A 27,867-nucleotide genomic window follows, 5' to 3' on the forward strand; every position below is an offset into this window, starting at 1 on the left:
TTTACCGAGACTCGGTCTAAGCCACATCGAGATGAGGTCGGAGCGGCGGCTGCTTGAGGGACTGGGAGTTAAGCCTACGCAGCTGAACTTAATTGCATTTAAATTGCCACTCGTGTTATGTTAACAAATAATTAGTTGCCCATTGGGCATGAAAACAGTTGGAGGCGCAACTCGAAGGACTCGCCAGACATCCGGCAACTTGGCCTGGCCCAGAGACAAGGACAATGCACAAGAGGACGCAGTCAGTTCTCGATTCGAACCGCACTTGGACTCATTTACATAAACTCATGGCGAGCCAGTGAATCTGTATCTATATATTAGCATTTGCCATGGTATGGTAAGTGGTTCAGCAATTTCAATGCCACATGAGGCACAATTGCCATTAGTCTAATGTGGCAATTAGCCAAAGAAACAATGAAAAATTCACAACAATTCAATAAAGCATTGCATTATGCATACGCATCAAAGTCGCTGTCGAAGGCAAAGTCGATAGCAAAAGTTTTGCAATTTGCACAAATTATTAATTGGCAACTAAAACAGACCAAGGAAAGCGGAAACCGGGCACAGAATGTGCGAAAATCTCTTAAGATTAAACAGGGTCAAAACTTGCTTCGATAAATACCTTGTCGACATCCGTTGCTCTGCACTGAGCTCAGAGCGGAGAATCGGACGAACAAGTCATCAATATCCTGTTGAGTGCAAGTAAATTTCCAAAGTACAAAGTACAGTGGGCCAAGAAGGTAAAGTGAGTGAGTAAAAAATATGTTTATGCATTATTTTAAATTTTTTTTATATTGGGACATATCTGGATAATACTTAATAGTGTTACTTAAGGCACCTTATAATCAAGGCTGCAAACCGGTTCTAAACCGAACCTCGTAAAACCGGTTCGGCTCGATATTTTAAGCAGCCTGAACCGGATCATGAACCGAACCCTTCAATGTATTTACTTTGCGAACCCGAACCTAAGCCGAACCGCTTTCTAAAATAAAATGTTCGGTTGGAAAAAAAAAAAAATTACATAAATTTTATGGTTTTCTAATATTTCGCAATTATTTGAGACTTCAGATTAAAATAAGTCATATTTAAATTTTTAAATAAATTTAAAATATCATCAAAATTTGATTTCTTTAAAAAAAAAAAAAGTTTATTAGTTCAAAATGTAGAGAAAAATTTATTACAATATAAATATTTTTTTGTATGAAATGGAACCAAGGTTCGAATCCAAACCATGGGTTCAGGGGGTATATAACCGCCGAACCGAACCTTTAACAACATTTTGGAGGTTTGCAGCCTTGCTTATAATACCATGAAGAATAATAAAATAAATCAGTTGTCATTTCTTAGCCACACAAATGAAACCATACTTGCAAGTTTATTTGGACAATTGGCTTATTTAAGAAAATTCTATATCTTTAAATTGATTTATGCTTTATAAATATTTCAGAGAATGAAGTGAACATTGAAGACGATAATAAATATCATAATAATTTCTTGATCGATTTAAAGGTACATTAGGATCAGAGCTCATCGATATTCTTTGTCAGAATTGTACAAAATTTTGATTTTTATATGAAAATGGAGGGCAAGTGTATGTTCTAGGAAAATAAAGAATGGAAGAAATATGGAGAATAAATTTAAATTAACACTCAAGTCAATTCTAAACTAAAGAAGTCCAGATAAATATGGATTTGTAGAGCATTGAAATCAAATACAATATTGGCTTAGGTTTGTGCTTTAACTGTCGAAGAAAATTTATTAAAAAATGTCAAAACTTCATTGAGAATAAAAGAACATGATTATCATCAATGCTTAATGACTTGGCTTGTCTGACAAGAAAAGAGAAAGATAAACATTTATATTTGCATACTACTGTGCGGCAATGGTTCAATCAAACTGCAACATCGACACCCATCAGTCTGAAGCTCCTTCCAACAAAGTAGAGCAGGAGGAGGAGAAGAGACATTCAACGAAGCATGCGAAAATTTGGCTAATACGGAATGAACGCTAAGAAATTCCGTGTGCAAAGATTAAAGCAAGATGGAAGCAAAGATGGCTAGGAAACGGCAAAGAAATCTCTCGCCTCCCTTCCCACCACAAAGCTGCCTCCTGGCAAAAGTAAACTTAATGCAATCAAGCTTAATGCAGCGCGACGGCTGGACGAAGCAAAATGACGAGACGACTAGACGAGAGAGAGAGAAATAGAGACAAAGTTAGAGCGAGAGACCAAATGACGGTCGAAACAAAGTGAATCCTTTGGGCTTACCTGTGGTGCATTTTTAAGCAATTTACATAATAATTATCGAGCAGGCGCAACTTTCAACAGAGCAAACTGAAAATTGCCGTCGAATATTCGTGCTCGTAGCCCAAGGGGAATTCTTCTTGAAATATTGAAAAACTTGCTCAACATAGTGGCAACTACATAATTGGTTTTCATCAGGTTTTGTAGCTGTTCAATCTGACAACAAGTTAAACTTATAAAATTGGTCTAACTTATCGATGAAGTCAATTACTTCACGAAAGCTCAAGCTTATATTATATTATGCTAAAAGGCAGCAGAATTTTTTCTTAACTCATTTTTAAATCCATTACTCAAAAACTATTTTTTATAACCAGTGAATAACACCGGAACCTGAACCGGAACCGTTAACCGAAACTAGCCGTTTCATTTTTAGTACCGGAACTGAAACCGTAGCCGAATGAAAATTTTTTGTCAAGAACCGAATACCGAAACGTTTATACCGGTACGGTTGTGGTGAAGTCCCTAGGTCAAAGAGTTGTCCAACTTCCAACTGTCATAACTTGATCAAAACTGAATAGATTTTCAAACGGAATGTCATTTTGATCATGATTTGGCCTCTTAATTAATTCTGTATTAAATTTTTGATCATTTAGAAGATTTATTTATTTTCGACCAAGATTCGAATTTGATGCTAAGGGTCCCCCCTTTGAAATTTCGAAAATTCAAAATTTTAAATCTCAAGTTTTCACTCTTAGTAATCTCCATATATCGTAATTAGTATAAAACAACACTGTAAACTTGATTCTGAGACCTTTCATTTTTTTGTAAAAATTCATGTGAAATTGAACAAAAATGTTGGCTTGTAAAGTGTCTGACTCCGCAGTCTGACCCACTTCAAACTGTCATAACTTGATCAAAACTGAACTGATTTTCAATCGGAATGTCATTTTGATCATGATTTAGCCTCTAAATTCTGCATTTAAATTTTTATCATCTAGAAAATTGGATATTTTTCGATTCTAAGCCATCTATCATCCAATTTTCCATACTTACCCTTGACATCTTTTTTCAAAAATTTCGATCTCCCATAACTTTATCAAAAATTAACCGAATTTTCAAAGGAATATCATTTTGATCATGATTTGGCCCTTAAAATGATTCTGCATTTAAGTTAATATCATCTAAAAAATTTGATATTTTTTCAACCCGAAGCCATTATAATCCAATTTTCCATACGATTAAAACATTTTTTTGCATTTCAAACTTCCATTGTTATTGTCATTAGAGCACTAAAAATTAAAATTTTAGTCAATTGTTTAAGGCCCGGTATAATAGATAAATTCAAATTTGACTCTGATTTCCATACATTTAACGTCAAAATATCTGTTGTATAGTTATCAGACACCTTTAATAGAAATTGAAAAACCGGCCCTAAGAGTTGTTCTTTATATATCTTTATTTTATTTTATCAGACATCAGTTTTCTCTATTTGTACCATAGATTCATGGAAATGCTTTCGAGAATAAGTCAATCAGTACAAACTATTTTTGAAAAGTGCTGCACCAATCCGATGCCAAAAACTTGAGCAGATTTATAAAAACAATATTTGACAAGTACAATGCGTTGTGTCACAGAGTGGGGAGGAGTGAGGGGGAGTGAGCCGGAGTGAAAGGGAGTGAAAGGGAGTGTGCGCTTGTTTAACTTAAATTGCTTTGCTGGTTGCTGGTTGTTGTTGCTATTGCTGTTGCAATGCCGAAACAAAGGCTAACAACTGCAACAACTTTGCTCAATGCGCTTCCGTTTCCGTTTACCCCTCCACGTCCGCCTCCACCGATCCAACCGGCAGAAGCCAAACTTTGGCATTGTTGTCTTTGGCGTTGCTTGTGGCAATCACTTTCTTTCCCTCGGTTAACTTCACCCCCAACTCATTCTCTCCTCACCTCATCTTCAGCTCTCCTTTTTTGCCTGCTTTCTTCTTGGCTGACTTATTCAACCGCCAAACACTTTCTCGTTCACTTCCGTCGCGACGTGGCGCAAAGTTGAAGTATGAAACGCAGTTTTTGAAAATATATATTTTAAGCTGCAGGTTTGGGATTTACCCCAAAGGAATTGCATACGTTTTTGATTGAGCAATTAGGGAATGCACAGCAAAGTGATGGCAAAGGGGGCCACATACCCCCTATCCCCTGCCACCCCTCGATTATGGCATTTCAAATTTCAAATTTAATTTGAAGTGTCAGACGCAAAGTGCACACTTTTCATAATTTGACTGCTGTGCGGAAAAGGGAATTTCATTCTAATTTTTGGAATGAGAATGACTAGGAAAGCCGGAATGGGGATGTGATTGTGAATTAGTTTTTGGCATTGGTTTTGGCTTAATTTGGCCTGTATGGTTGTGTTTGTGTGTATTTGTGTGTGCTTGTGTGTGTGTCTGTGGCCTAACCGAACAGTGGACAATGGCTAAAACCGCAGTCATGATTAGTGGTCAAATGACTTTTGTACGATGTCATCGGCATCAACATTGCCGCAGTTGATAGTTGAATTTGTTTCTCAAATGCATTTGATGCAATCCCCACAGAGGATACGTCAAAATTTATGCTCCTGCTTTTGACAGCGTGTATCTTCCATCAATTGGAATTGCCGGCACTAAAGAGCTCAGATCTGGTTAAGGCAGCTCAAATGTTATCTATCATCAGATTGAAATGTCATTTACAACTGTGGCTAATTGAATACATAATACTCATACTATGGTCTGATTATCAACCGATTTAAACGAGGTCAAGTTACCAAAACGTTTAATTATCTCTTGAAATTATTCTCAAAAGTTCAGTTTTAAAGGTCGCTTTTAAAAATTTGGAAATTGAAAACAAAAGTCAGAACACCCAAAAAAAAAATTTAGAATGAATAATTTCTAAATTTTTTCATTGTCTTACGTCCATTTAATATTTTGCTTGAGTTACAGAAATACTCCTTAAAAGCAACTAGCAGAAAACGACATTTTATCGAACCATTTACTAAGATTTTTATAGAATTAAAGAGCGTCTACATTAAAAATATTGTGTCCAGCTTTTTTAAAAATCTTTTGAAAGTTTTTATTACTTGAATTTCCAGATTCTTGCATCATATTTTCCATTCTCATTTTGAATTAAAAAATCCTTTATAAATTTAATTTAGCTTTAGGACAACCAATTTTATGCACGTCTGCTGATAAGTGAATTGGTGAAAAGAGGTTTACCAATTAAAAGAGAAACACAGAAATAACAATTGGCGTTAAAGGGCAACCGTTTAATTACAAGTGCCAATCTACACTTCCGACCTTCTCAACAAAACCTCACCCTGCCTTTATTTCATTGCCAACTGGTAACCATTAAAAAAGGAAGGAACAAATATAAAAAACAACGCAAAGAAAATGCAAGCATGTGCAGTTTTCCCTTTCCACATTGTGGGTGGGGTGTGTGGTCTACGTGGTTGAAAATTAGTAAAGCGTGAAAAAAAGAGAATGCTGAGATAACAACAAACATAGATTACCCATCAAATTAGATTTAATTTCAAAATAGCTAAAAATGTTACTTGCTTACAAAAAAACGTAAAATGTCACATAATATAAGAAAAACATGTAGAAAATGGAGTCACGTTCGCCTCCAATGAAATCACTCTCCCGGGAAAACAATAAAACCCAAGCAGACAAACACATACCAGCACGCAACTCCAAATGAACTGCAAATATTTTGAACGCGCGCGCTTGCTTTGCTTTTGGCAGCTAAGCAACACTGCACGTGTCGTTTGGCAACACTGTCTGCGTGAGACAACTATCGGCATGGCTATCGCATGTACTGTTAGGATCTAGTGGTTCAAAAAACTGATTAATAATTTCCGAAACAGTGTAATGAAGCGGCAAAATTGAATTTTTTAAATGATTTGCGAAATTTTAGCTTGTTAAATAAATAAATCTAAACGGTTAACTATGATGAGATATAACCTACGAAATAAAAATGCAAGTTCCGTCCGTACAGCATTTGTAAGAAAGTAAGTTATTCATTAATTAGTTAAAGATTCTAATTATTAAAGTTAGATTTCCAACGAATGTACATCGTTCAGATTTTATAGTCCGCGTTAATAGCTTTATGTAGTATAATATTTCTAACAATTTCTAAATTAGACACATTTTATATGTCTTGTTGTAAGCATTATTCATTTGCCAAACTTTAATATTTTACTTGGTCATATAACGCGATTATAAAACCCGCCTTCCGCTTATCCCGTCACGCAAAGCGCATATAGAAATATTGTAATAATTACAGTGAAAGTTCAGGGCGAAGGTTAAAGTGCATGCAATATTAATTAAGTCTTAATTGTCGTCCGAAAAAGGAGACGAAATTAAGAAAGAAAAATCACTGGGAGCGGCCTAAGATGAAATAAAAAACAACGAAGCATGAATACCCTACTCACTAATTAAAGAATGTTTTAAAATTTTAATTGTTGATAACTATGTTATTGTTGGACTATAAACTCTCTAGCATGTTTCAACTTATCGTTCACTTCAATATAATGTTGACAGCTTATATTAATTGAGAACCATTCAGTTAGGGTATTACATTTTCTTCACCAATTAAATAATCCTGCTTAACGAGTAATAATTACATTCGACTGAAATCACGGCAGCAACAAAAGCGCAACACAATAGCCAAAACCCTAACGGTAAGACATAAGAAACACTGCAATGTACCGTTAGCATGCAACACAATGGCAACATACAAAAAGGAAAGAGAGCAAAAAGTGACGGTTGGTCAGGTGAAAAATGCACTTTGAATTTGAATTTGCAATGCAAAATAGAGACCCAACAACGGGCTTGCCTACGCCTTAAACGACACAAATGAAAAACTAATGTTTTCACATTGGAAAAGTCGTCACACGCAAACGAACGCAGTCACAGGCAATTTTCGCTTAGTTTTCCTGTGCATGCAATATTTGGAAATTTAATCTTTGTCCAATTAATTGAAACGGTTTTGAGAAATTGATTATATGCGTCCAAAAAGGGATATAAAATAAATTGTGATTGTATTTTAATTTATTTTGGGTATTTTTTAGTCGGATAAGTTCAATTGAACAATTTTCAGTTCACTTTTTGTGCCGATTTTATTCCGGCGCGAATATGATATGTTGTTATGTGATTCGAGCAGAGTGGATATTATCGTGATTTGCATAAAAAAAATAAAATGATATGTGAAAAGCAAATTGCTATATTTTATTGTTTTAATGCGTTTGTCAATAATAATTAAATTTATATATATGTATACTTATAAATAAGTTGTTTAATTTGTAAACAAACAAAATTATTATATTTATGCATGATGATAATTGCACTGATATGTGTTTATTAATAATTTGATCAAATTGTCAACCATGTTAAAAACAAAAGTTTTAAATATATGTATCGCCTAATTGATAATTCTATATACATTTCATTTTTTTTTGATAGATTTGTAAATTATAGTTTAAGAGCACACAGGGCGTGTCATACTTGTTCGTGCTCGCAATTAGTGTGATCAGCGTACTAGCCTCAAGAACAGAGCACATGAGTTGTGCATGTTGCCACCTTGTCAAGCCGGCAACGAGAACAAAATAAATGCCCACATAATGTAAACAAAACAAAAGATTACGTCTGATTGGCAGCTCTGCAATGAAAACTGCGTTGTTTACATTATTAAAATGCAGACAAAATCAGTGAAGATTAACTTTTTTATTTAAAATAAAGTAAAGTAACGCAAAGCTTTCACATACATATATATAATTGGCAATTTGTGTAGTCTTTGCCAAACGGCAGCAAGGACAAACGCGCCACGAAACGATATAAAAGTAATTTGGCCGGCAACGAGGAGCCTCAGTTTTACATGAGCAGCGCAGGACAAAGCAACGCGCCAGGAGGACGACGACGACGAGGACACGCAGCTGTTGGCAAAAAAGAGCGACACGGACATTGTTGTCGTGACTGCGGCGTATTAAATCAACGTGTGAAACACAAACCGGAAGTGCAACGCCGCCGCCTCCCTTTCTATCTCCACCTCCACCATCACCTTCTCCTTCGTTCCTGACCCAGCTGCTCGAGTGCAACTGGTGGTCGCAATGGATGTCGATGTCTATGCCTGGGTAAGAGCCGGCGACATCGCCCAAAACAACGAGAACGAAAACGAAAACAAATGTCGTTTGCATTGCAAATTAATGAGCAATTTCCTTTGGCTGCGCACAGGGCGCCAATTCTCACGGTCAACTCGGCCTTGGCCACGAATCGGAGCTGTGCATGACACCGCAGCGGCTGTCCAAATACTCGTTTGTGCCTCAACTGGTGCGCTGCATTCGCGGTGGCGGAGGTCATGTCCTTATCTTGGACAACAATGGGCGTGTACATGCTTGCGGATGGAATAATCGTGGTCAACTGGGCCTCAACTCCACGGAGGAGTGCCACAATGAGTTTAGCATGGTGCCCACCGAGTACTTTGAGGTAAGCTGCAATCACACATACCAACACAGTGTTTAATCTTGCTAGTTTCTTTGCAGGAAGCGCCCATTGAGAGCATCAGCTGTGGTTGGGACATTTCCGGCGGGATTACCGTCAACAAGCAGCTGTTTGTCTGGGGCTCCAATGCGTTTCAGCAGCTGGGAATTTGCCAGCGTGGTTTCACATCTGTGCGACGCCCGATGCGTGTTCGTCTGCCTCGGGATGAGGCAGCTCATCGGGTCAGCTTTGGACTGCGTCATTGCGCTGTGCTCACGGTGAATAAGATCGTTTATATATTCGGACGATTGCGCATCATGGATCCCGCGCCCATTGAACTGGACATCACAGCAACCACATTGCATCGTTCGAATGTCGTGAAAATTCAAGCACATAATCCCAACGAGCTGCGCATTGTGGCGGTGGTCAGTGGACAGAATCATTTGCTACTCAAGTGCATCGATGTGCAAGCGGGCAAACGTATTGTGGCACTTGGCGACAATAAGTTTGGCCAGTCCAATGCCTTTCAGTTCGAGGAGGATGTAGGCCAGCTGGCCGTGGGCTGGACACACAATGCGGTTATACTGAAGTCCAACAAGATTCTCCTGTGGGGTCGCAATTGCTATGGTCAACTGGGCACCGGCGGATTCAGTGAGCAGCAGGCGACGCCCACGCCACTCCACCTGCAACTGGAGGAGGGACAGACTGTTGGACATCTGCACATGGGGGCTGAGCACGGTCTACTCCGCACCAAGAATGGCGAGATCTACACCTGGGGCTGGAATGAACACGGCAATTGTGGAAACAATGCTACGGAGAACTTGTAAGCTCAACGAAGGAATCACGAATGTGTAAAGTTTAGATACGTTTATTCAGGAAAGAAGTTAGAATTATACTAAATAATAAGATGTCTAGGGAACTGATTATAAAAAGTTATGAAAATAGTTCTCTTTTTATACTGTCACAAATCAGTATAATTCAATTAGGAACACAAAAGGTATATAGTATAGGAATATTTTAAATTCTGTGTAAATTGTAAATTATTCTATCGACAGTTAATATAGTTTTATCTTCAATCTTTCAATATCTGTTTAGAATGTTTAAGAAACAGTTTTGCTGTTATTTTATTTCATGTACATTGTTTCAAGTTTTTGCTTATTTTCAGATCCCAACCAACCTTATTGAAGTTGCCTGGGCACGCCAAATTGGCCGGAACTGGCGCCGGATTCTGTTATGCCATTGTTGAAACTGTTGACGAGCCTGCGGGACCAACCTCAATCTAAAAATGTGAATTATTTCTTAATCTAAAAAATGCAACACGCTTTAATGTATTTTTTGACTATTGTAATTGTTTATAAAATAAATTTTGTTATATTATTCGATTAAAAATCAATGAAGAATTCAGGTTAAAATGAATTAGTAAATGGAGTCAATTGATATCTTTAATTATGCGATTTTCATGACATTGGGATTCTTCTAGAAGTGTTCACATACATATAGGTAGGTCAGACATCAAGTTGAGTAATATTATACATATTTGAATCGATAATTCTCGATATCTTAACACTTTAGCATTGCAAATGACAACAAAGTATTTCCTCAAAGTTATATTTAAAACAGTATAGCTTTTAAAACTATTGACTTTATTCCAAAGGGTTCTCAATTTGTTGAAGCAAGTTATAAAGAAATGTTTATTCTCTAGTTTTTATGAATATTTAATTATTTCTATGGATATGTAGTAGTTCAGACAAGTGTCATTCCACTATAAAAATGAACTAGTCATATTGTTAGAGTAACATTTTTAAAACAAATACTTACGATATGGAGAAAACTAGATAGATGAGAAAATTTAATAACTTGTAATATTTTGCATAAACAATTAGTTTACTTTCGCTGAAAAATACGTATCAATTAATTTTAGTGAACTCAAGTGTCATTCTACTATAAAAATGGTGCTGGGCATAAAGTTGAATGCTGCCAGTGCTGCCCATCTCTTTAGATTGCTTGACGGAAATGTCACTTTGTTGTTGTTGCGAAATATTAACCCGAACAAATAAAAGTCTGAGAAAAAGCTTAAGAAATTATAATATAAATAATTAAAAAGAGGAGAAGCTCGCTAATGTAAACATATTGAAATTGGCATAAACAAATCAGAAGTTGAGACAGACTCACTTTCAAATATCAGTTATATTTGCAACTTGGGGCAGAAGGGTCTTTGATATAAATTGAGATCTTCACATGGATTCTCACGGCGCCAAGAGATCAGCTGAGCGTAAGCTAAATTTATTCAAATGGAAATCCCCTTTTTATTGAAATGCTTATGTATACTTTAAGCCAACATCTACGAGCAGCTGGCCAAGAAGATTTGGCGTCCCAATGTCATGGATGGCACACAAGGCGCATCCGTGCGCATGGAGGAGATGCCGACACCGCCGCCCCCTCCACCGCCACCCGAGAGACCCACGGACGGTGGCACCGCAATGCGGCCAACAGCGGCGGCAACAACAATATTCTTGACCGAAGTGCTGAGCGCACTTTATGGCGACACGACGGGGCATCCGGAGCATGGCAGCTTCAGTTACCACAAGGCAGCCGAGCACTATGCACTCTCCGGCGATGATTTGCTGTCGTATCTGAAACCGCCGACCAAGAGTTCAGCTCAGCAAAAGTCACAGCCGCCGCCGGGATTCGAGCGTGGCGCCAAAGCGTTGTACGATCGCAAGCAGGCAGCTGCCACAGCACATGCCACACGTCATGGCAGTGTAAGTATGAACAAGGTCTCCAAGGGATTCTCTAAATATGCTAAAAGAAAACCCTTTGTTAGTCCTCAGCTTATCATCCCGTCAGTCAGTCACAACAGCAATGTCCGAGTGCAAGTGGAGTAGATCCTGGCGTGACAGGACGTGCTGCTGTCTCCAGTGCCGCCTCCATTAACGAACTGTCGCACATGTACATGCAGCTGTTGCACCATCAACTGCCACAGCAGCAGGCACAGCAGCAACAACATCTGGTTGCCGGTGGCTCCAACAACATGTCCATGCCCATTTATGGCATGGCTAGCGGCAATGCCAATGATATTAGCCAGGTCTATGCTCAGCTGCTGGCGGCTAATCTGCGTCAGAATGCCACACAGCATCATCAGCATCAGCAGTTGCAACAGCAGCAACAGCAACAGCAGCAACAGCAACAACAGCAACAGCAATCCACAAATGCTGCTGCTGCTGCTATACTCTATGAAGCGATGCTGCAACAACGTTTCTTGCAACAATTGCAGCAGCAACAAGCACAGTTGCAACAACAGCAGCAACAGGCGCAACAACAACAACAGCTGCCTCGCACTCCCCGTGGCATCTACGGCGGCAATTATTGTTCTGGTGCTGCCAACAAGCCTCCATCGCCAGACAACAAATAATGCAACAATTTCCATAATTATTCGATAATTAATTATCAATTATCATCAACTGCTTTCGTTTGTCGGCAGTTTTTTGTTAATTGTTTATTAATTGATCAGTTGTAATAATTTGCAATCAAACTTGTCAAGATTTTTTCTTGCAACTCTCTGATCTTTAATTATACAAATTCAATTTTATTTTACGAATAAATGCTATTAAATAACATTTATAAATCTAATTAATTGCACAATTTATTTTGGTTTCCCTTTAAAGAACAGCTTTATTATTGTACTTTTTTGGGAAATTCTACTACTATATTATTTTTTGAGTGCTTCTAAAAGTATACCCATTAATATAAAAATAAGAAAAACGGTGTTTTGTGTTCGGTCAAATGTTTCTTACAGGGAAAAACAGGGACAATGACAATGACACTACAAAGTATTTATATGTATTTTTTATCAGCATAAACAGCCTAGTCGATATATCCATGTCCGTCTGTCCGTCCGTCCGTCTGTCCGTCTGCCTGTCCGTATGAACAAAATAATCTCAAAGAATGTAAGAGATAGAGTAACCAAATTTGGCATACAGATTTCTATAGACTCCAAGTTTGTTTCAAATGTTTATTAGTATGCCATTGGCTAGTTAGGACATAATCTTTCGATCGATATATAACGATCTGATAGGACAGTCGTAGCAAATTTTCCATATTAGCTGTATATATTGCTATTTCAGAAAACAATAAAGTTTTCTGTACTAAAACGTAAAATGACATATGTACGTGTATATACTTAGTTAACAAGTATTATATTCCAAGCCCTCAGCCAAAACTTATGTATTATAAACCAAGAGCCAAGTCAGTTGGCAAAATTATTAGCATGCAAATTTGTAAGTGAAAACTATACGATACGTATAAAGTATTTTTCTTCATCATTGTGTATTCTTAGTTAGCAAATGAGTGATATCAAATTTACCATTTTATAGTGCATATTTATTTTTTTGTAAATTTTTTATAACAATTTTATTGATTCGTTTCTTCCTCGTTCCAGAAAAAATTCCAATTATCTTTGCGGTTTCCTTAAACGGCTGTGGCAAATCCAACGCGGTTCTGTCCAAAATCAAACTGTGTGTAGAACTGGCCAATGAAGACATCGCCCAGGATCCAGAAGTCGGTGTTGATGTAGGTAAAACTGGACATGCAGTAAGTGGAGCCTTCCTCGCTGAAGATGCTGATGTAGGCGGAGGGGGGCAGCTGGAAGATGGAGCCGCCCAAGTTGAAGCTGAGTACGGGCAGGGAATTAACTGTGGAGCAGTCGACATAGTAATCACCATCTATGAGCTGAGCACCAATGAGCTGATTCAACATGGTGTAGGAGCTGCCAGGACAGGCCAGAAGGGAGGTGCCTGTATCTGCAATAGCCTGGCAATTGGAGCAAACAACAACTTGACCCATGGCTGCGTAAGCCATGTTGAATTGCCAGTAGCCCTGTTGGGAGACGGGCACGTAGGTGAGATCACCAGTGAAGAGGTCATAGTCGACGCCACCAAGCACCAGTTGACCTCCATACTGGGAGGAGGCGTTTCTGGCCAGATAGAAGCCAAAGGTGGGCTCATCAATCAGACCTTGGCTATACAGATTGTAGAATGGTGGAATCACTTGATCCTCGGCTATGGTTGCATATCCCATGCCCAGAATACCATCGAATGGGACGCCAGTGAAGCTGCCATTTGGCTGGGAAACAGCCTCGCCAAATGTCTGGTTCTGTATTGCCAGACCATTGATGTTGACCGTGTCCGTGGAGAGGAATCCGGTTAAGCTGCCCGTGCCGTACTGAATGGAGAAGCTGCTGCCATTCGGCACATACGTGATGGAGTCACTCGAGTTGTATTGATTGTGATTCTGGCAGGCAACATCGCTGGCCATGCACATCACCGATGGCACCCAGAGATTCGCCGAGCCCGTGTCGAACACCACATTGAAGTATTGAGGCGGAGTGCCAATTCCAATCACGCCATAATAATCCAAATTCTGATTATTGCTCAGCGACTCCGATGTGTACTCATCGCTGCTCTCCTCACTATTTGCCCCATATTCAGGTGCGGCATAATCGGGTACATAGAATTCACTCTGAGGATGATACTTCTTATGCAGCCATCGAGTTGCCGCCTTCACTTGCTGACGATTCCGCTGGTGATGATGCTTCTGGATCGGGATGCGATGCAACTCCGCACTGACAACTGCCACAACAACTGCAACAAGTAGCAGCCACTTTAACATTTTGCGTCAAACTGTTTAAACTGTTGTCTATTCGTTACCCTTGACTGGGTCACACTAGCCCCAATTGGCCGTGGGTCAGCTATATTTATACGATTCCCTGACAAGGCCCCGATTCTTAAGGCCCAAATTGATCACCCTCAGGATTGATCACTCTGCGATAATTTTAAATTTATCGTTAATTTCGCTCTTATTGATAAGCAATATGACTGATTCATATTTGTTTTACGAGTACATAGAGAGAAAAGTAAAAAATTTTAATTAATAATTTGTCTTCAACTGTAAAAAATTTTTACTAAATATTATATAATATAAACAAAAAAAATGAATTTATTACTTATAAAAATAAATATTAAAAAAATATTTGAAATTTTATCCCTCATCTTTTCTCTCTGATCACAAAATTTTAATACTTATTGCATTTGTTTACGTTAAACAGAAAATATTTAAATCAAATTTTTGAATGACTTTTTTTTTTTTTTTTGATTATCACCCGATCGGTGCTATGACAACTATATGATATAGTGGACCGATTTGAACCAACTTCGGTAAGGATATATAAGATTTGCTTTAATGCATATTTTATCGGTTTGATTATGATATCTCATAAAACAAAAAAGTTTTTCATGCTAAAACCTAAATTTGACCCGATCGGTCCTATGACTGCTATGTGATATAGTGGTCCGATTTGAACCAACTTCGGTCAGAATATATAAAACCAAGTTATATGCATATTCTATCAGTTTGGTTGACCAAAAAAAAAAAAACAAAAAAGTTTTTCATACTAAAACTTGATTTTCGATCGATTGTTCCTATGGTCGCTATATGATATAGTGGTCCGATCCAAAAAAAGAAACAAACTTGGTCTGCCTGCAAAATAGAGGAATCTATATACTAAGTTTGGTGTCACTAGCTTTTAAATTGTTCTTATAATTTGTATATGAAATTTTCTTTGTCGATTTGTGGGCGATAAAGGAGGCGTGGCCGAATTTTGAAACAAACTTGATTTGCTTGCAATAAAGAGGAACCTACATACCAAATTTGGTGTCTCTAGCTCTTAAAGTATCTGAGATCTAGGTCTACAGACAGACAGACAGACGGACATTGAGAGTCTAAGAGTCGGAAGAGTCTAAATACTCTTCAGATTTTTTATTTTTCTTTCTTTGTGTATAAATTAATATAATTTAAAAATTTTCTATTAATTACAAATTAATATAATTAAAAAATCTTCTATTAATTACAAATTTCTTACAGTGTAGCCATGAGCAGTTGTCGTGCAATAATAAAACAATTTTCGGTCAGTGCCGTGTCAAATCGACTACAGCAATTACACGTGTTAAGCTGAGGTATTTGTGAATGAAATAATCTTAAGTTCTGGTAATTAATTGAACATACTAAAACTTATGGGAAATAAACAAAAAATTGTTTACAAATGCATAAGAAGGAACAAAACAAATATTTAATTGGAAAGTGAGCTCTGAATCTGATATAAACAAATGAAATTGAGTAATTGATTATAAACAGAAATGGAAATTTAACACTTGGATAAAAATGATGTATCATAGAGAATTTCATATATATGTAATATATTAATAGAGTTACATTTTAAAACTATATTGAAAATATATATGTATAAATGCTTGTATAGAAAAATTCAAATATATGTGGATACTTAAAAAAACACCTGGTGAATTATTGAAATAAATTTATTTTAAAATAGTGTTTAATGACATTTAATTTTATCGAAGTTTGACTGTATCTAGAGTTTACTTGAAATCTCTGGCTGATAAAATTGACTAATGAGTTGAATCGGTCTAAATTTTGGGTGCAATGCCAACGCGTTTGTAGCCCACGTCGAACTCAATGTAGAAAGTTCCGATGAATACGTCACCAAATATCCAAAGACTACTGTAGTCGTTGCCGCTGGCGTCGGTCATCTCGGAGCTGCCATCATCCAAGCTGGTAAAGCCGGAGACACAGGTTGTCTTAAACTGGACCACATAATCGGAGGGGGTCAACACGAAGTCGTTGCGTCCAATGTTGAATGTCAAGTTGGGCAGGCTCTTCAACCTGGAGCAGGACAAGGTATAGACGCCATCTCGCTTATCCGCCTCGGTAATGCCAAGCAGGGAATTGATTTTCATGAGGACAGCATGAGGTGCCACAATCAGAGAGGTGCCCACATCAATGATTGACTCACAGTTGGAGCACAAAGTGTTCTCCTGGCCAAGGACGATGCTCGTGGTGGTGAATTGCCAGTAGCCGACCTTGGAGAGTGGCACATAAGTCAGGCAGCCACTGTAGAGAGTCGGATCACTTGGTCCCAGCAACAGTTTACCGCCACTTGAGTCCATAACTCCCGAATTATTGCGATTGAGATAAAGGGAGAAGGTTGGCTGTGTGATGAGATCCTGTTCAATGAGCTTGTAGAAGGGAGGCGTCACATCTCCAATGGCAATATTCGGGAATCCCAGTCCAAGGATGCCATCAAAGTTGGCACGATTGAAGACACCCGGTGGCAATGAGGTGATCTCTGCAAATGTCTGCCTCTTGATCTTTAGTCCAGCTATTTCAACGTCGTCCGTCGAGAGGAATCCCTTCAGGATCGTTGGCTGATTGTTCCTTGTGGCATACTGAATCTCAAAGGCTGTTCCATTGGCCACAAAACTGCTCGACTGGCTCGAGTCAAAGCGCTGCATTCTGGTGCAATTATCAGCCGGACATTGGATCGAAGGTATCCAAAGATTCGATGAGGCCGTGTCGAAGAGTATCCTGAATGTTTGCTTGCTTCCGATTTGAATCGTTCCAAAGTATTCCGTATTATAGGCATTGCCAAGAGACACACTCGGCGTACTAGTTCCCACCTTGAATCCCTGACCTTGGATTCCTGGGGAGGATTTCAGCTTCAGCTTCGTTCGGAGCGCCAACATCTCAAACTGCAGACTGCTGAGGGATTTCTCATGATGATCATGATCATGACGTTGCAGCTGCACGTGATGAGCCCTTCTTCTTCTGCTGCTGCTTCTGCTTCTGGACTCCACAGACTCGTTCACCTGCAACAGCAGCAGCAGCGACAACACCAACAACAAATTCCTCATCCAATTCCACTGCATGATCTCTCTTCTCTAACCCCCAATGCACCTCAACCCCACGTATTTATAATAATAATAACCGAAAAGTAACACAAACAAATACAACAACTGTAATCTTGCGGGTTCAGTTTGTGACATTTTAGGGACGTCTTTGGTTTTTAGCAAAGCACGTTCCCAAAATTTCTGTTTACCACCCAAATTGTTTTGTTCTATTTTTGGTCAGAATATGTATAATTTCATTTAATTTTATTGAATTCAAAGCGAATAAACACATTTATAATTTATTTATTTAGTTTTTAATCTATTTAAATTTAGTTAAAAACTTATTATTTACATTATTGCATGAGAAAAAATTTAGCATTTATATTTAAGCGCTTAAAATTTTAAATCATTTTAATTTTACAAAATAATTTGTTTGTCGAATTAAATTTTATATCGCAAATCCAAAATTCGACAGAAAAAATTTGTAACTGATCATTTTTTTTCAAAAAGTAAAAAATTAAATCTTTTCTTAGCGTCACCTTCCGTCAGTTTGCAAGACATATATTTATTTAAAATTAAGCAAACGCCATCAAGTGTTTGTTGGCATTACCATTGGCTACCATAAAAACTTAGCGAGTTACTGCACGTTTATTGTGACACAAGCGCCATCTGTTGGCTCTGATACTTATGGCATGTTAGTCAAGACAGCAACGCATTCTAGTATGGTTGTTGTACCGGACAAAATAAAAAAGTTTTCGCCACCTTTTGTTTGTCGGAGAAACTGTTTTGTTGCGCTCTATCTCGACAGCTTCGGCAACTTTGACAATTTTCTGCATTTAAGATTGCAATTTTTGAGCGGGTTAATTTGAAAATTCCAGAACTAATTAAATAAATCTCTGATATTTTACTTTATATACTTTTAATAATATTTAATAAAATGTAATAGTTTATGTTTAACCTTTAAATAGAGTTTGGGGTAAAATAAATGTAAATTATTTGAATTTCTATTCTACTATGCGACAAATTATATTTAATTCAATGCGTATTATGCCGCTCAGTTTTACGTACAGCTTTTATCCAAATTGTTTAATGCCAATGCAAAGAGTTAATTTGAAATAATAATGTTGTTTTCAATTTGGTCCAAGTAATACCCCATTGAAATGAGCTGTTAATACAGCTGGCTTAAATAGGTAAATCGGGAGAGAGAGAGAGAGATGTAGATGGAGATGGATAGGGAGCGAGAGAGTAAAAGAGTTTGAATATGCGGAGGAATTAGTCAAAATAAATTTCATAACCATTAATACAAATTTTGCTACGGCATAAAAAAAATTTAATTTGGTAATTATTAAAAATTAATGAAAAGTTTAAAATAATAAGTACATAATAAACAAATTATATAAATGGGATTACATTTTAATACCCAAAGAAGTTATCAATTAAAATAAATATAAGCTAGATTCTAGCTAAACATTTACTGTAGCTTAAATTGTATGTTATGGCGAAAATTATGTGATTTTGTCTGATCCTATTGTAACGCAGTATAAACTCAAAGTAAGAGTCAAGTTGCAATTTTGAAGTATAGCTCTTTGAATTTCAAGTATAAAATGCAGAAGAAGCTGGGCTTAGCTATTTGGCCAATAACTTGATAGCCAATAAGAAGCGAAATGAAAGTGATTGCAAAAGTTTTGGCAATGGAAGCCGCCGTCGCCTCATTGACGCTTTAAATACGCCAAGTTTTATTTGCTAATTGCAACGAAATGGGGCAAGCAACTTGCCCCAAAGTGTTCCTTGCTGGGTAAACAGCCGCAAGTACTAAACTTGCAGTTCCAATGCTGGCCAAATGCCATAGACATGGATACAGACAGAGAAAGAAAGGCACAGTGTTAAGGATAGAAAGAGAGAGAGAGAGACAAAGAGAGAGAGAGACAACCCTGAGGGCTGTGACAACATTTACAGAAATCACACAAAAAACCGCCGCCGGTGGGCAAAACTTTTCCACAGAAGGAGGCCAAAGGCAACGTTTTTCCGCAAATTTCTTAGCAAGTTTTCTTGGTAAGAGTGAAGAGAGGTGGCAAGAGGGGTGGGGGTTGGGGCGGGGTGTAGCAGCCAACGTTGTAATTGAATTTGCGTCAAGTTCTATTAAGTGGCGTAAACTTTGGGCACCCGGAATTGAACTTGGCGCGCCGCATGTGCATTTTTCATATGTTTATCGCAGTGTTCAATACATTACGCCAACTACCCCCCCCTTACTCTACGATTTCTGTGTACTTTTCTTTAGCTTTTGTCTGCTGTTTTTTTTGTTGTTGGGCCGCTTTTTCTGACAGTCTGCGAAATGAAAGTGACTGAGAGCGAGAGAGAAGACGGTAAAAGGAGTTGGAAGTTGGGAGTTGAATTGAGTTGAGTTGAGTTGAGTTGAGTTAGGAACTGTTCTTATCGCCCAATTGCCTGTCATTTGCCAGCGACATGTGCGGTTATCAACGAAGCATTAAATTGTTTTGGCATTTTAGAGTTTGAGAATCGAGAACTGAGATTCGTTCATGTCCATTTCTCAATCTTGAGTCTGTAGACAAATCACTTCATTTGTGGTTTAACCGTGCGCACCAGACTATCCACTCATCTTCTATTCATTATATTCATTTCAGACCGAAAATTATATATCACTCTCTGGTCGAGCTCATTTCGTATGCAGGACCATTAGAAATCTGGACCCTTACATGGGCAATTTATGCATTGTATTTCGAAGTATGCAAAAAAAGATAAAAATGATCAAAAGAATGCGAAAAAGCGAGTAAAGTCATAAGACTTTTTAATGCTCAGCATTTGTTATCAGTTATCAGCTTTTCAGACTAGGTCACGAGGCTCAACGATAAACCGTTAACATGACCCCCCTTGGAGCTGGAAATTCAGGAAAAACCCAACCCAAAAACTGGTCACATCTGTTGCGAGTCTGCGACGTGTGACATCAAATATTAAGATTGAAAACGGCAGCTGGTGACACATTTTCAGTTGTATTTTCATTCCTCCTTCAACTTTTATTCGACGCTTTACAGTCTCATCTTCTTTTTCTGTCTGTCATAAAACGCGTAAAAAGTGAACATGTTTGTCACTTATTATGGAATAATATTTATGTATATTCGATCTAAGGTTTTTTAAAAATACAAATCCTGTGCCACATCTCCAGTTTGCCGGTAAATATGTTACAGGTCATATAGTTGAAGTTTTGACAATGTAACGAGTACAAATAGCGAGACAATAAAAGTAACGAGAAGCAATATAAAAAGAAACAAAGCAATGTTAGAGATAAAGTCAAAGATAAATACGAGGCAAAAGAGTCACTACGATTTTAATAGAGAAAATATAAACGGAATTTAGCATCTGATAAATTTAATTAAAAAAAAAAAAAAATTAAATTAAAAAAAAAAATAAAGAATATAAACGAAATTAGCATCGGAAGAATTTAAGATAAAAAAAAAACTGGTAGAAACTTTAAAAAATTATAAAACTTTTAAACAATGAATGATGAGAAACTACAAATTTACAATTTTAACAAAGCAGAGATTTAGAAAAAAAAAACAGTGAGAATATAAAAAAGGGGTTTAGCAACAAATAAATACAATTACAAAAAAAAATTACAGAAGAAGATACCGAGTAGATACTTTAAATAATTACTAAACTTGTGAACAATATTTGATTAGAAACTATAAATTTATAAACGTGGCATAATTTAACTGAGCCTTTGATAGTTTTGAAATTGCAATCAGAGAAGAAGTCCACAAATGATGACAGTAAATTGCAAAATAAACAATTATTTGCTGAGTTTGATAATTGTTTAATTATCAATAAGGTTACCTTGAAAACTGGAGAATCTTTGAAGTAAGGGAAGTGTTGATAGAACTTCTCACATTAACTGCATTCTCACTCCATTCTCTCTCTCTTTTGTTTGTGGTAACTGCCAACAATAACCAAGGCCAATTAATTTGTATTTATGCAAAGGACGCCTAAACACAAATTGTTTACTCTCACATAGCTGAGGACAAAAGCAAGAACAACAACAACAGCAACTATAACAACAACAACAACAAGAACAACTACTACAACTACAACAATAAAGCAACAGAAACTTGGCAGGCAAATTGAAAGACTTTCAGCCTAAATACACTTGTTGTGCCCCTGTTTGTGTGTGTGTGTGCATGTGTGTGTGTTATGTGTGTCAACAGTTCATTAAATTTTGTGAAAAGCAACAGCTGCTGGCTTAATAACAGAATAAACCACATGAAAACAAACAATGAATGCGATGCAAAACTGTTAAGCACAATTTTCAATTGAATCTACAATTTTGAGCTTTTTCTGTGAGTTGTGAAAGTTGTGGAAAATATTTATGAACTGGTTTGTGCCTAAAGCCAAGCATCGATAAGGATTTGGCCATCTGTGTGTGTGTGTGTTGGCCCACTGAGGAGAGTTGGCTCAGTCAGCAGAGGAAAATTGACAGGATAAACAAGGACTTCCAACTCGAGTTACATGTTGTATACGCTGACAACTATTTCGGTTTGGTTCACCGATATCCATTCAAATTGTCAGCTCCCCCAACCCAAACCCACATACGACAGATATTTGCTTTTATGCCAGATGTGTGTGTATGTGTGTGTGTTTCTCTGTCGAGGACATGCATACGTCAGTTGGTCGTACAGTTTATCCAGTATATAAACTTCAACAACATACGAGTACACATTGAAATGCCCCTCTACAACTATTTCCGCTTACTGCAAACAAATCCAGCTAGCAAAACATCAACAACAACAACTGCAACAACAACAGCTAGCACATTGACCAGTCTACGGCGCGTATACGCAATATTGGCACTGGCATATTATTGAGTTGGCAGCCATCGAATCCATTGAAACGCTTTGAGAACAGAGAACAGAGACCAGAGAATGGAACATAGAGCACACATAACAGCAAAAGTCCTTAACCCCGTCTCATTAAATATGTTGACATGTTGATAAATCGATGTAATAGTCCACTTTGACTCGATTACGAAGACATACGACTGACATTTCAATGCGGGGAGGTCACCGAAATAAGATAATCACAATACTAACACTGCTGTTGAGAAATTCAACTTAAGCCAAAGGAAAAATCTTAAAAATATAGCATTACTGCAAATTATGTGATATAACATTTATATTACAAATTTCTACTATCTTATTTGAATTATGAATTCGTATTTGTAATGAATTAAATTACTTAATCGTGAGCATGAATAAAACGCATCTAAATAAATAATTACATTAAAATTTATATTTTTTTGATTATTACTTAATTAATATATCAAACTTTGGGGCTCTTGAAATTCAAATTAATTACAATCAAATGAATTATTTTTGATAATGTATTATTTTATGTATATCAGTTTTTTATAATAAAGCGTTTCTTGATTTGATTTACTTAAAAAGTAAATCAAAGCTTAAATAATAAAATAATAGTTTGAAAACAGAATTAAATTAAGTAAATTTATAAATATTAAAAGTATTAAAAAATGTTTTGGTTATAGATAAAAATAAAACATAAATAGTAAATTATTGTTAAATGTCTTCTTATTACCAAAAGGTCCTTCATATAAAAATTAACTAAAAAATTGAAAAGTGTTAAATTGTTATTATTTTTTGGTAAAATCGCTGCAAAGTTTGTGATTTTAGACAGGCACAAATAACTTTAATAATTCAAAATTCCTGTGAAAATTTTAAATTTAAGAGATTTAAAGTTCGCTCTACGTTTCATTATGATTGTTATTCCCAGCCTTTTAATCTATAATCTTTATTTATCGTCATTTTCAGCTCCATTGCAGCTGTCTTGCAAGATTGCTGTGGAAAGCAAAAGCAAGTTTTGCACTTGAAGACGTTGTTAATAGGTTTTAAGCGTTTTAAGCACGTTAATCCGGCAGTTGAAGCTATTGTCTATTGGCATCATTTGGGGGTCCCATTGTCTCAGGGGAGCCGTCATATTTGATTTTGCATTTTGTATTTCGATTTGTACATTTCGTTTTTCAGTCTGTCTGTCGGTTTTTAGGACCCTCGTCAAAATTGTGACAGAGCAAAAACTTTTTGCTTAAAAATAAATCAAAACTTTTCATTCGTGCATTATTTCCCCAGATAAATGTGCTGATAATTTGTATGTGTTTTTGCATATGTCAACTTTTGTCAATGGGCCAAGAGTTTTCACAAAACTTTCTGTGTCGCAGACGTTTGCCAAGTTTTTGCAGCCTTAACGTCTAGGTTTTCTCATTGCTCAAATGGCTTGAGATTGGGATAAGATTAAGCCAAATAGGGAGAGACTTCGAGTCTGTTGCTTATCTCTATGTAGCATACACACACTTATAGATACTAATCTGCCAAAGTGAATCAAATTAAATTTATTTAAGCAATTGTTGAATCACATTTGTTTAAAAATTGAGAACATAATTTTGTACAATACTTAAACTTTTAAGAAAGTGGATTGAAGTGCTTCAGAGAAGATAATTTGATAAGCTTGAATATAAGTAAGATAAGGAAAATCGTAAGAGCAAAAAGTACATGTTTGAAGTAAAGTAAAGGACAGTTTTGAAAGTACATGAAAGCTTTTATTTGAATTGATAAAAGATCACTTAAACTTCCGGCAAACATTCCGTAAATGTCTAACACAAAATTAATGTATTGTCTTACCAACAAAATTAAAATTTTGCTCAGTTTGATGAAAGTAACTGTCAGAGCTTCAAATTATAGAGCTTGAAAATTAAGATGCAAAATCAACTAACTACGACAATATCAGTAACTTGCTACTTATTCATAAATTGATAAACGATATAAAATTTATACATCATTTTGTCACTGCGATTTTTTGCTTATGCGCTTTATTTCCGTTTAATCTTGACACCTCAAAAAAACTCAAAGATCAAGTAAAATCAAAGTATTTTTGCCATATGCAAGTATGATAAAGTATACGACACGTTAGCAGGGGCATAAAAACTTTTTTTATTCTCGGCAAAAAAAAAGAAACTTTGAACCCTTCGAAAGCATTATATTGATGTAAACAGTTCAATTGTATAAATATGCAAAACTTTTGAGCAAAGTTCAGCAAAGTAAAGAAACAAAAATTGACAGAATTTACACACTTTATTCCATAGCTGGGTCGAGTAATGTGTAAAAAATAATTTAACAATTTTATTCAATCAAAGTGTCGACTCGAGTGCCGCATAACAAAGGCAACCAAAACAAGTTAAGGACATAAATGCAAACTTAGAGCCTTATCACCCACCCACAACATCCACTCTTATTGATGTTGAATGTTTTGTCACCTATGTCTGCCTACTTGATTCCACCCCCCACAAAAAATACTTCGGAAGTTATTTAAAACATTTCCGTTCGCAGTTTGGGTTTTCGTTTTGCCAAAAGAAAAATGCGTTTTTCATGCTAATGTCAAAACCTTAATAGATTCGACACACTCCGGTTTTTCCCTTCCACTCTGTCCCCTCTCTCTCTCTCTCTTTGATAGTCCTCAACCTTATCCCCCATCCTTGTCAGACGCCACCCAACATTTGTTCTGAGATTTTTTGGAGCATTTAATTGAAGTGCGGCACATTCGAATTTTGTGGGCGTTTTCAATCCTGAGTTATTTTACTCTTGAGAATTTCAATTCAAGAAAGTTTCGTTTTTTCCTTGAATTGCGTGGGCGTGGCAAGCTGATAGGGCTCTTAAGTGGCATTGTGGCTTAGCTGGCAGCCAAAATGCAGGTACTTTGTCAAAGTTACAAATACAGGTTGCATAACTGCACAAACTCTGGCAAAAACACTTTTTAGTACAACGTGTTAGAAGATACTTTAATGCATTTGATCACCTCAACAAAATATTTGTATGTATGTAAAATAATAATATAATAAATAAATCATTTTTAAAATTTTTGTTATATTTTGTTGAGCGGGATCATATATAATATATTCAAAAATATACATTTATAAGTATTTTTAGTTAGATTACTAAAATTTTGGCGAAAACAGCTCATCTTAGAAAAATAACCAGCAAACAGTTTAATTCAAATATATTAAATAATATAAATATTAAAACTTTTATTATAAATAAAACAAACTTATAAATAATACAATTTTTTGTGAATTCGCACTAGAAACAAAATAAAAACAGCTAAACCAAAACAATAAAAAATTACAAATAAATATAAACAATTAAGTTAAAATTATATTTGTCAGCTTACAACTAAATCGTTTTTATTTAATAAGAAGTCTTAAATCTTAATAACAAGCCTTACATAATAGCGTTAGCTTTAATTGCTATAGATCGAAAAGATTTATAAAGATATTAATAAATACATAAATTGAAATTAAGAAGTTCTACTGCAACAGCTGTCAGAATTTAAGCGCAATTTAATTTGCCATTTGTTAATGACAATCTGGCTAAAACTGGCATCAACAACAACTGCGTGCCACACATATCACACACACACACACACACTCGCACACACACGAATAACTTACACTAAATGCAAACAAATGAGCGACTCGCCTTTTGCAGGTTAACAACTCGGAGGGGGGTAAGTAGGGGATGAGGTGGCAAGGGAACAGTGTCATTTGAAGTGTTGCAGCTTCTACCTTCGGTGTCGCCTCGCTGACAGCAAAAATAAAAATTTTTTAGCTGCCCAGACACCAGAATCACAGGCAGAGGGGAACATTGAGGGAGTCGGACAATAAACATATGTTTCAGTTTGTAATGCACGCAACCATAAACTTTAGCACCTCCTCCCGCTCTTGCTTCCCCTCTGCATCAGGCTGTTTGGCAAAATCTTCAAATGGTGCAAAAAGAATAATGAAAATAAAAGAAAAGTAAAATATAATGCGAGTGTAGCCGAAATGTATCTGCGTTTTGTTTGCTTTGTGTTTCCCTGTGAGAACACATATGCCCTTTACGGTCGAGTGTTTGAGCCTATTGAATGGGGGATTTATTTTGACAAAGACATAAGAGATATGCTCATCGAGGTGTTGGCATAGACAAAGATACAATGGAACATCTCCATTGAAATATTTGGTTTGTGTCCAAATTCGCAGGAATTTGAAGTGAAATTCACATTTTGCAATTACAAATAGGTTTTTCTTCTAATCTTCACAGTTTTATATTATTTTCTAGGTTCAATCGGGAATAAATCTTATATTTCAGTTTATTTGGATAACAATTAATTTTGTGACTTCTAACAAGTAAAAATGATTATTAAATATGTTTAGGATATAAAATACATTTTGTTGTTTTGTATACTTTTAAATTTGTTTTTTTTTTTATAGTGGCAGTTTTAATTTGAAGTTTTAATTTTTTAATATTTTATTACAACTTTAATCAACAGTTCTTAGTTGACATTAAATAAAATAAATAATAAAAAATAAATCACTTTATAAATTCTTTAGTACTAACTTTAAAAATATACTTTAGGGATTTCTTCAGGCAAGCTCTCTTCATCTTAGATAAATATTTTAAATATCACTTTATCAGTAGACATATTTTTTAAACAAATAACTAAACTTCTACTGACGTTTTCAGCACTTTTTAAAGGGCATAAGGGAACGTATGCTGCCGAAGAAATATTAAGTAGTACAGAAACACAGTCTGAAGTTGTATCTTTGTCTCCGCGGCTGCAGTCTCTGTTTCTCTGGTGTCTGTGGGCCATAAACACAGCCGGCTAATTATGGCCACTAATGAGCTTGAAATGGCACTTATACGAGCCCAACTAAAAGCAAAACAACAAGTGAGAGCACTTGAAGCGAGCGTAATCGCCTGTCAGATACTCTGCAGTCAGTATTGAGTAACCTTAAAATTATACATTCTAAACACACAGAAATAGTCATAAATATCAATCAAATTTTAACTGAAAGTTCTTACAAGTTGTGAAAATATCAATGGCTAGATATTCATAAATATTGCACTATTCTATAATACCCTACCACCTATTTGTACAGGACATGAGAACACACACAATCACACAAGACTCGTATTACTTCGTATTTCGACATCGTAAAAGGGGCAACAGAAGACGACCCACCAATAGTCAAAAACCATGAATAGCACTTAGCATCTGTATACCTCGTACTACTATACAAGTATGGCTCTAATTTATGAGCTGTGCCAACTGTAAACTTAAACCGTGTCCAACTATGTGCTGGATTATGGGCGGCGTCAGCTATTCAAAATTAAAGCACTTCGAAATTAAACAAAATTACTGTGCACAATTTCAAATTGTCTGCGCAATGTCAACGAAATTAGCACATTTTATGGACCGCAATAAAGGAGCAAAGAATTTCGAAATTTTCACATGTGCTAAAGTAATATCAAAACGACAAGGGAACTGTCTTTATTTATACCCTG

At 36.4% G+C, this 27,867-nt stretch overlaps 4 protein-coding genes across 4 annotated transcripts; 2 read left to right on the forward strand and 2 right to left on the reverse strand.

Moving 5' to 3' along the window:
* Positions 1-7,926: 7,926 nt before the first annotated feature.
* LOC117782050 (secretion-regulating guanine nucleotide exchange factor) lies at positions 7,927-10,151 on the forward strand. Its single transcript, XM_034618970.1, has 4 exons — positions 7,927-8,389; positions 8,490-8,741; positions 8,798-9,558; positions 9,901-10,151. Exons 1-4 carry the CDS (start codon positions 8,366-8,368, stop codon positions 10,016-10,018), a joined length of 1,155 nt encoding a protein of 384 aa, XP_034474861.1. The 5' UTR covers positions 7,927-8,365; the 3' UTR covers positions 10,019-10,151.
* A 770-nt stretch (positions 10,152-10,921) lies between these two features.
* On the forward strand, positions 10,922-12,255 carry LOC117779687 (mediator of RNA polymerase II transcription subunit 12). Its single transcript, XM_034615960.1, has 3 exons — positions 10,922-11,007; positions 11,070-11,497; positions 11,560-12,255. Exons 1-3 carry the CDS (start codon positions 10,974-10,976, stop codon positions 12,145-12,147), a joined length of 1,050 nt encoding a protein of 349 aa, XP_034471851.1. The 5' UTR covers positions 10,922-10,973; the 3' UTR covers positions 12,148-12,255.
* Positions 12,256-13,093: 838 nt separating this feature from the next.
* LOC117781775 (lysosomal aspartic protease-like) lies at positions 13,094-14,452 on the reverse strand. The gene has a single exon (XM_034618602.1). It carries the CDS (start codon positions 14,400-14,402, stop codon positions 13,203-13,205), a length of 1,200 nt encoding a protein of 399 aa, XP_034474493.1. The 5' UTR covers positions 14,403-14,452; the 3' UTR covers positions 13,094-13,202.
* A 1,637-nt stretch (positions 14,453-16,089) lies between these two features.
* LOC117781026 (lysosomal aspartic protease-like) lies at positions 16,090-17,546 on the reverse strand. Its single transcript, XM_034617739.1, has one exon. It carries the CDS (start codon positions 17,510-17,512, stop codon positions 16,214-16,216), a length of 1,299 nt encoding a protein of 432 aa, XP_034473630.1. The 5' UTR covers positions 17,513-17,546; the 3' UTR covers positions 16,090-16,213.
* Positions 17,547-27,867: the final 10,321 nt, after the last annotated feature.

This window comes from Drosophila innubila (genome assembly GCF_004354385.1).
Source record: "Drosophila innubila isolate TH190305 chromosome 2L unlocalized genomic scaffold, UK_Dinn_1.0 4_B_2L, whole genome shotgun sequence".
NCBI classification, from domain to species: Eukaryota; Metazoa; Arthropoda; class Insecta; order Diptera; family Drosophilidae; genus Drosophila; species Drosophila innubila.

Excerpts from the sequence above, each read along its gene's own strand:
- LOC117779687 (XM_034615960.1), top strand. The coding sequence starts at position 10,974 with ATGGATTCTCACGGCGCCAAGAGATCAGCTGAGC. Across the intron at positions 11,008-11,069 it reads CGCCAAGAGATCAGCTGAGC|CCAACATCTACGAGCAGCTG; the intron begins GTAAGCTAAATT and ends GTATACTTTAAG. Across the intron at positions 11,498-11,559 it reads ATGCCACACGTCATGGCAGT|TCCTCAGCTTATCATCCCGT; the intron begins GTAAGTATGAAC and ends ACCCTTTGTTAG.
- LOC117782050 (XM_034618970.1), top strand. The coding sequence starts at position 8,366 with ATGGATGTCGATGTCTATGCCTGG. Across the intron at positions 8,390-8,489 it reads ATGTCGATGTCTATGCCTGG|GGCGCCAATTCTCACGGTCA; the intron begins GTAAGAGCCGGC and ends GGCTGCGCACAG. Across the intron at positions 8,742-8,797 it reads TGCCCACCGAGTACTTTGAG|GAAGCGCCCATTGAGAGCAT; the intron begins GTAAGCTGCAAT and ends GTTTCTTTGCAG.
- LOC117781775 (XM_034618602.1), bottom strand. The coding sequence starts at position 14,402 with ATGTTAAAGTGGCTGCTACTTGTTGCAGTTGTTGTGGCAGTTGTCAGT.
- LOC117781026 (XM_034617739.1), bottom strand. The coding sequence starts at position 17,512 with ATGCAGTGGAATTGGATGAGGAATTTGTTGTTGGTGTTGTCGCTGCTG.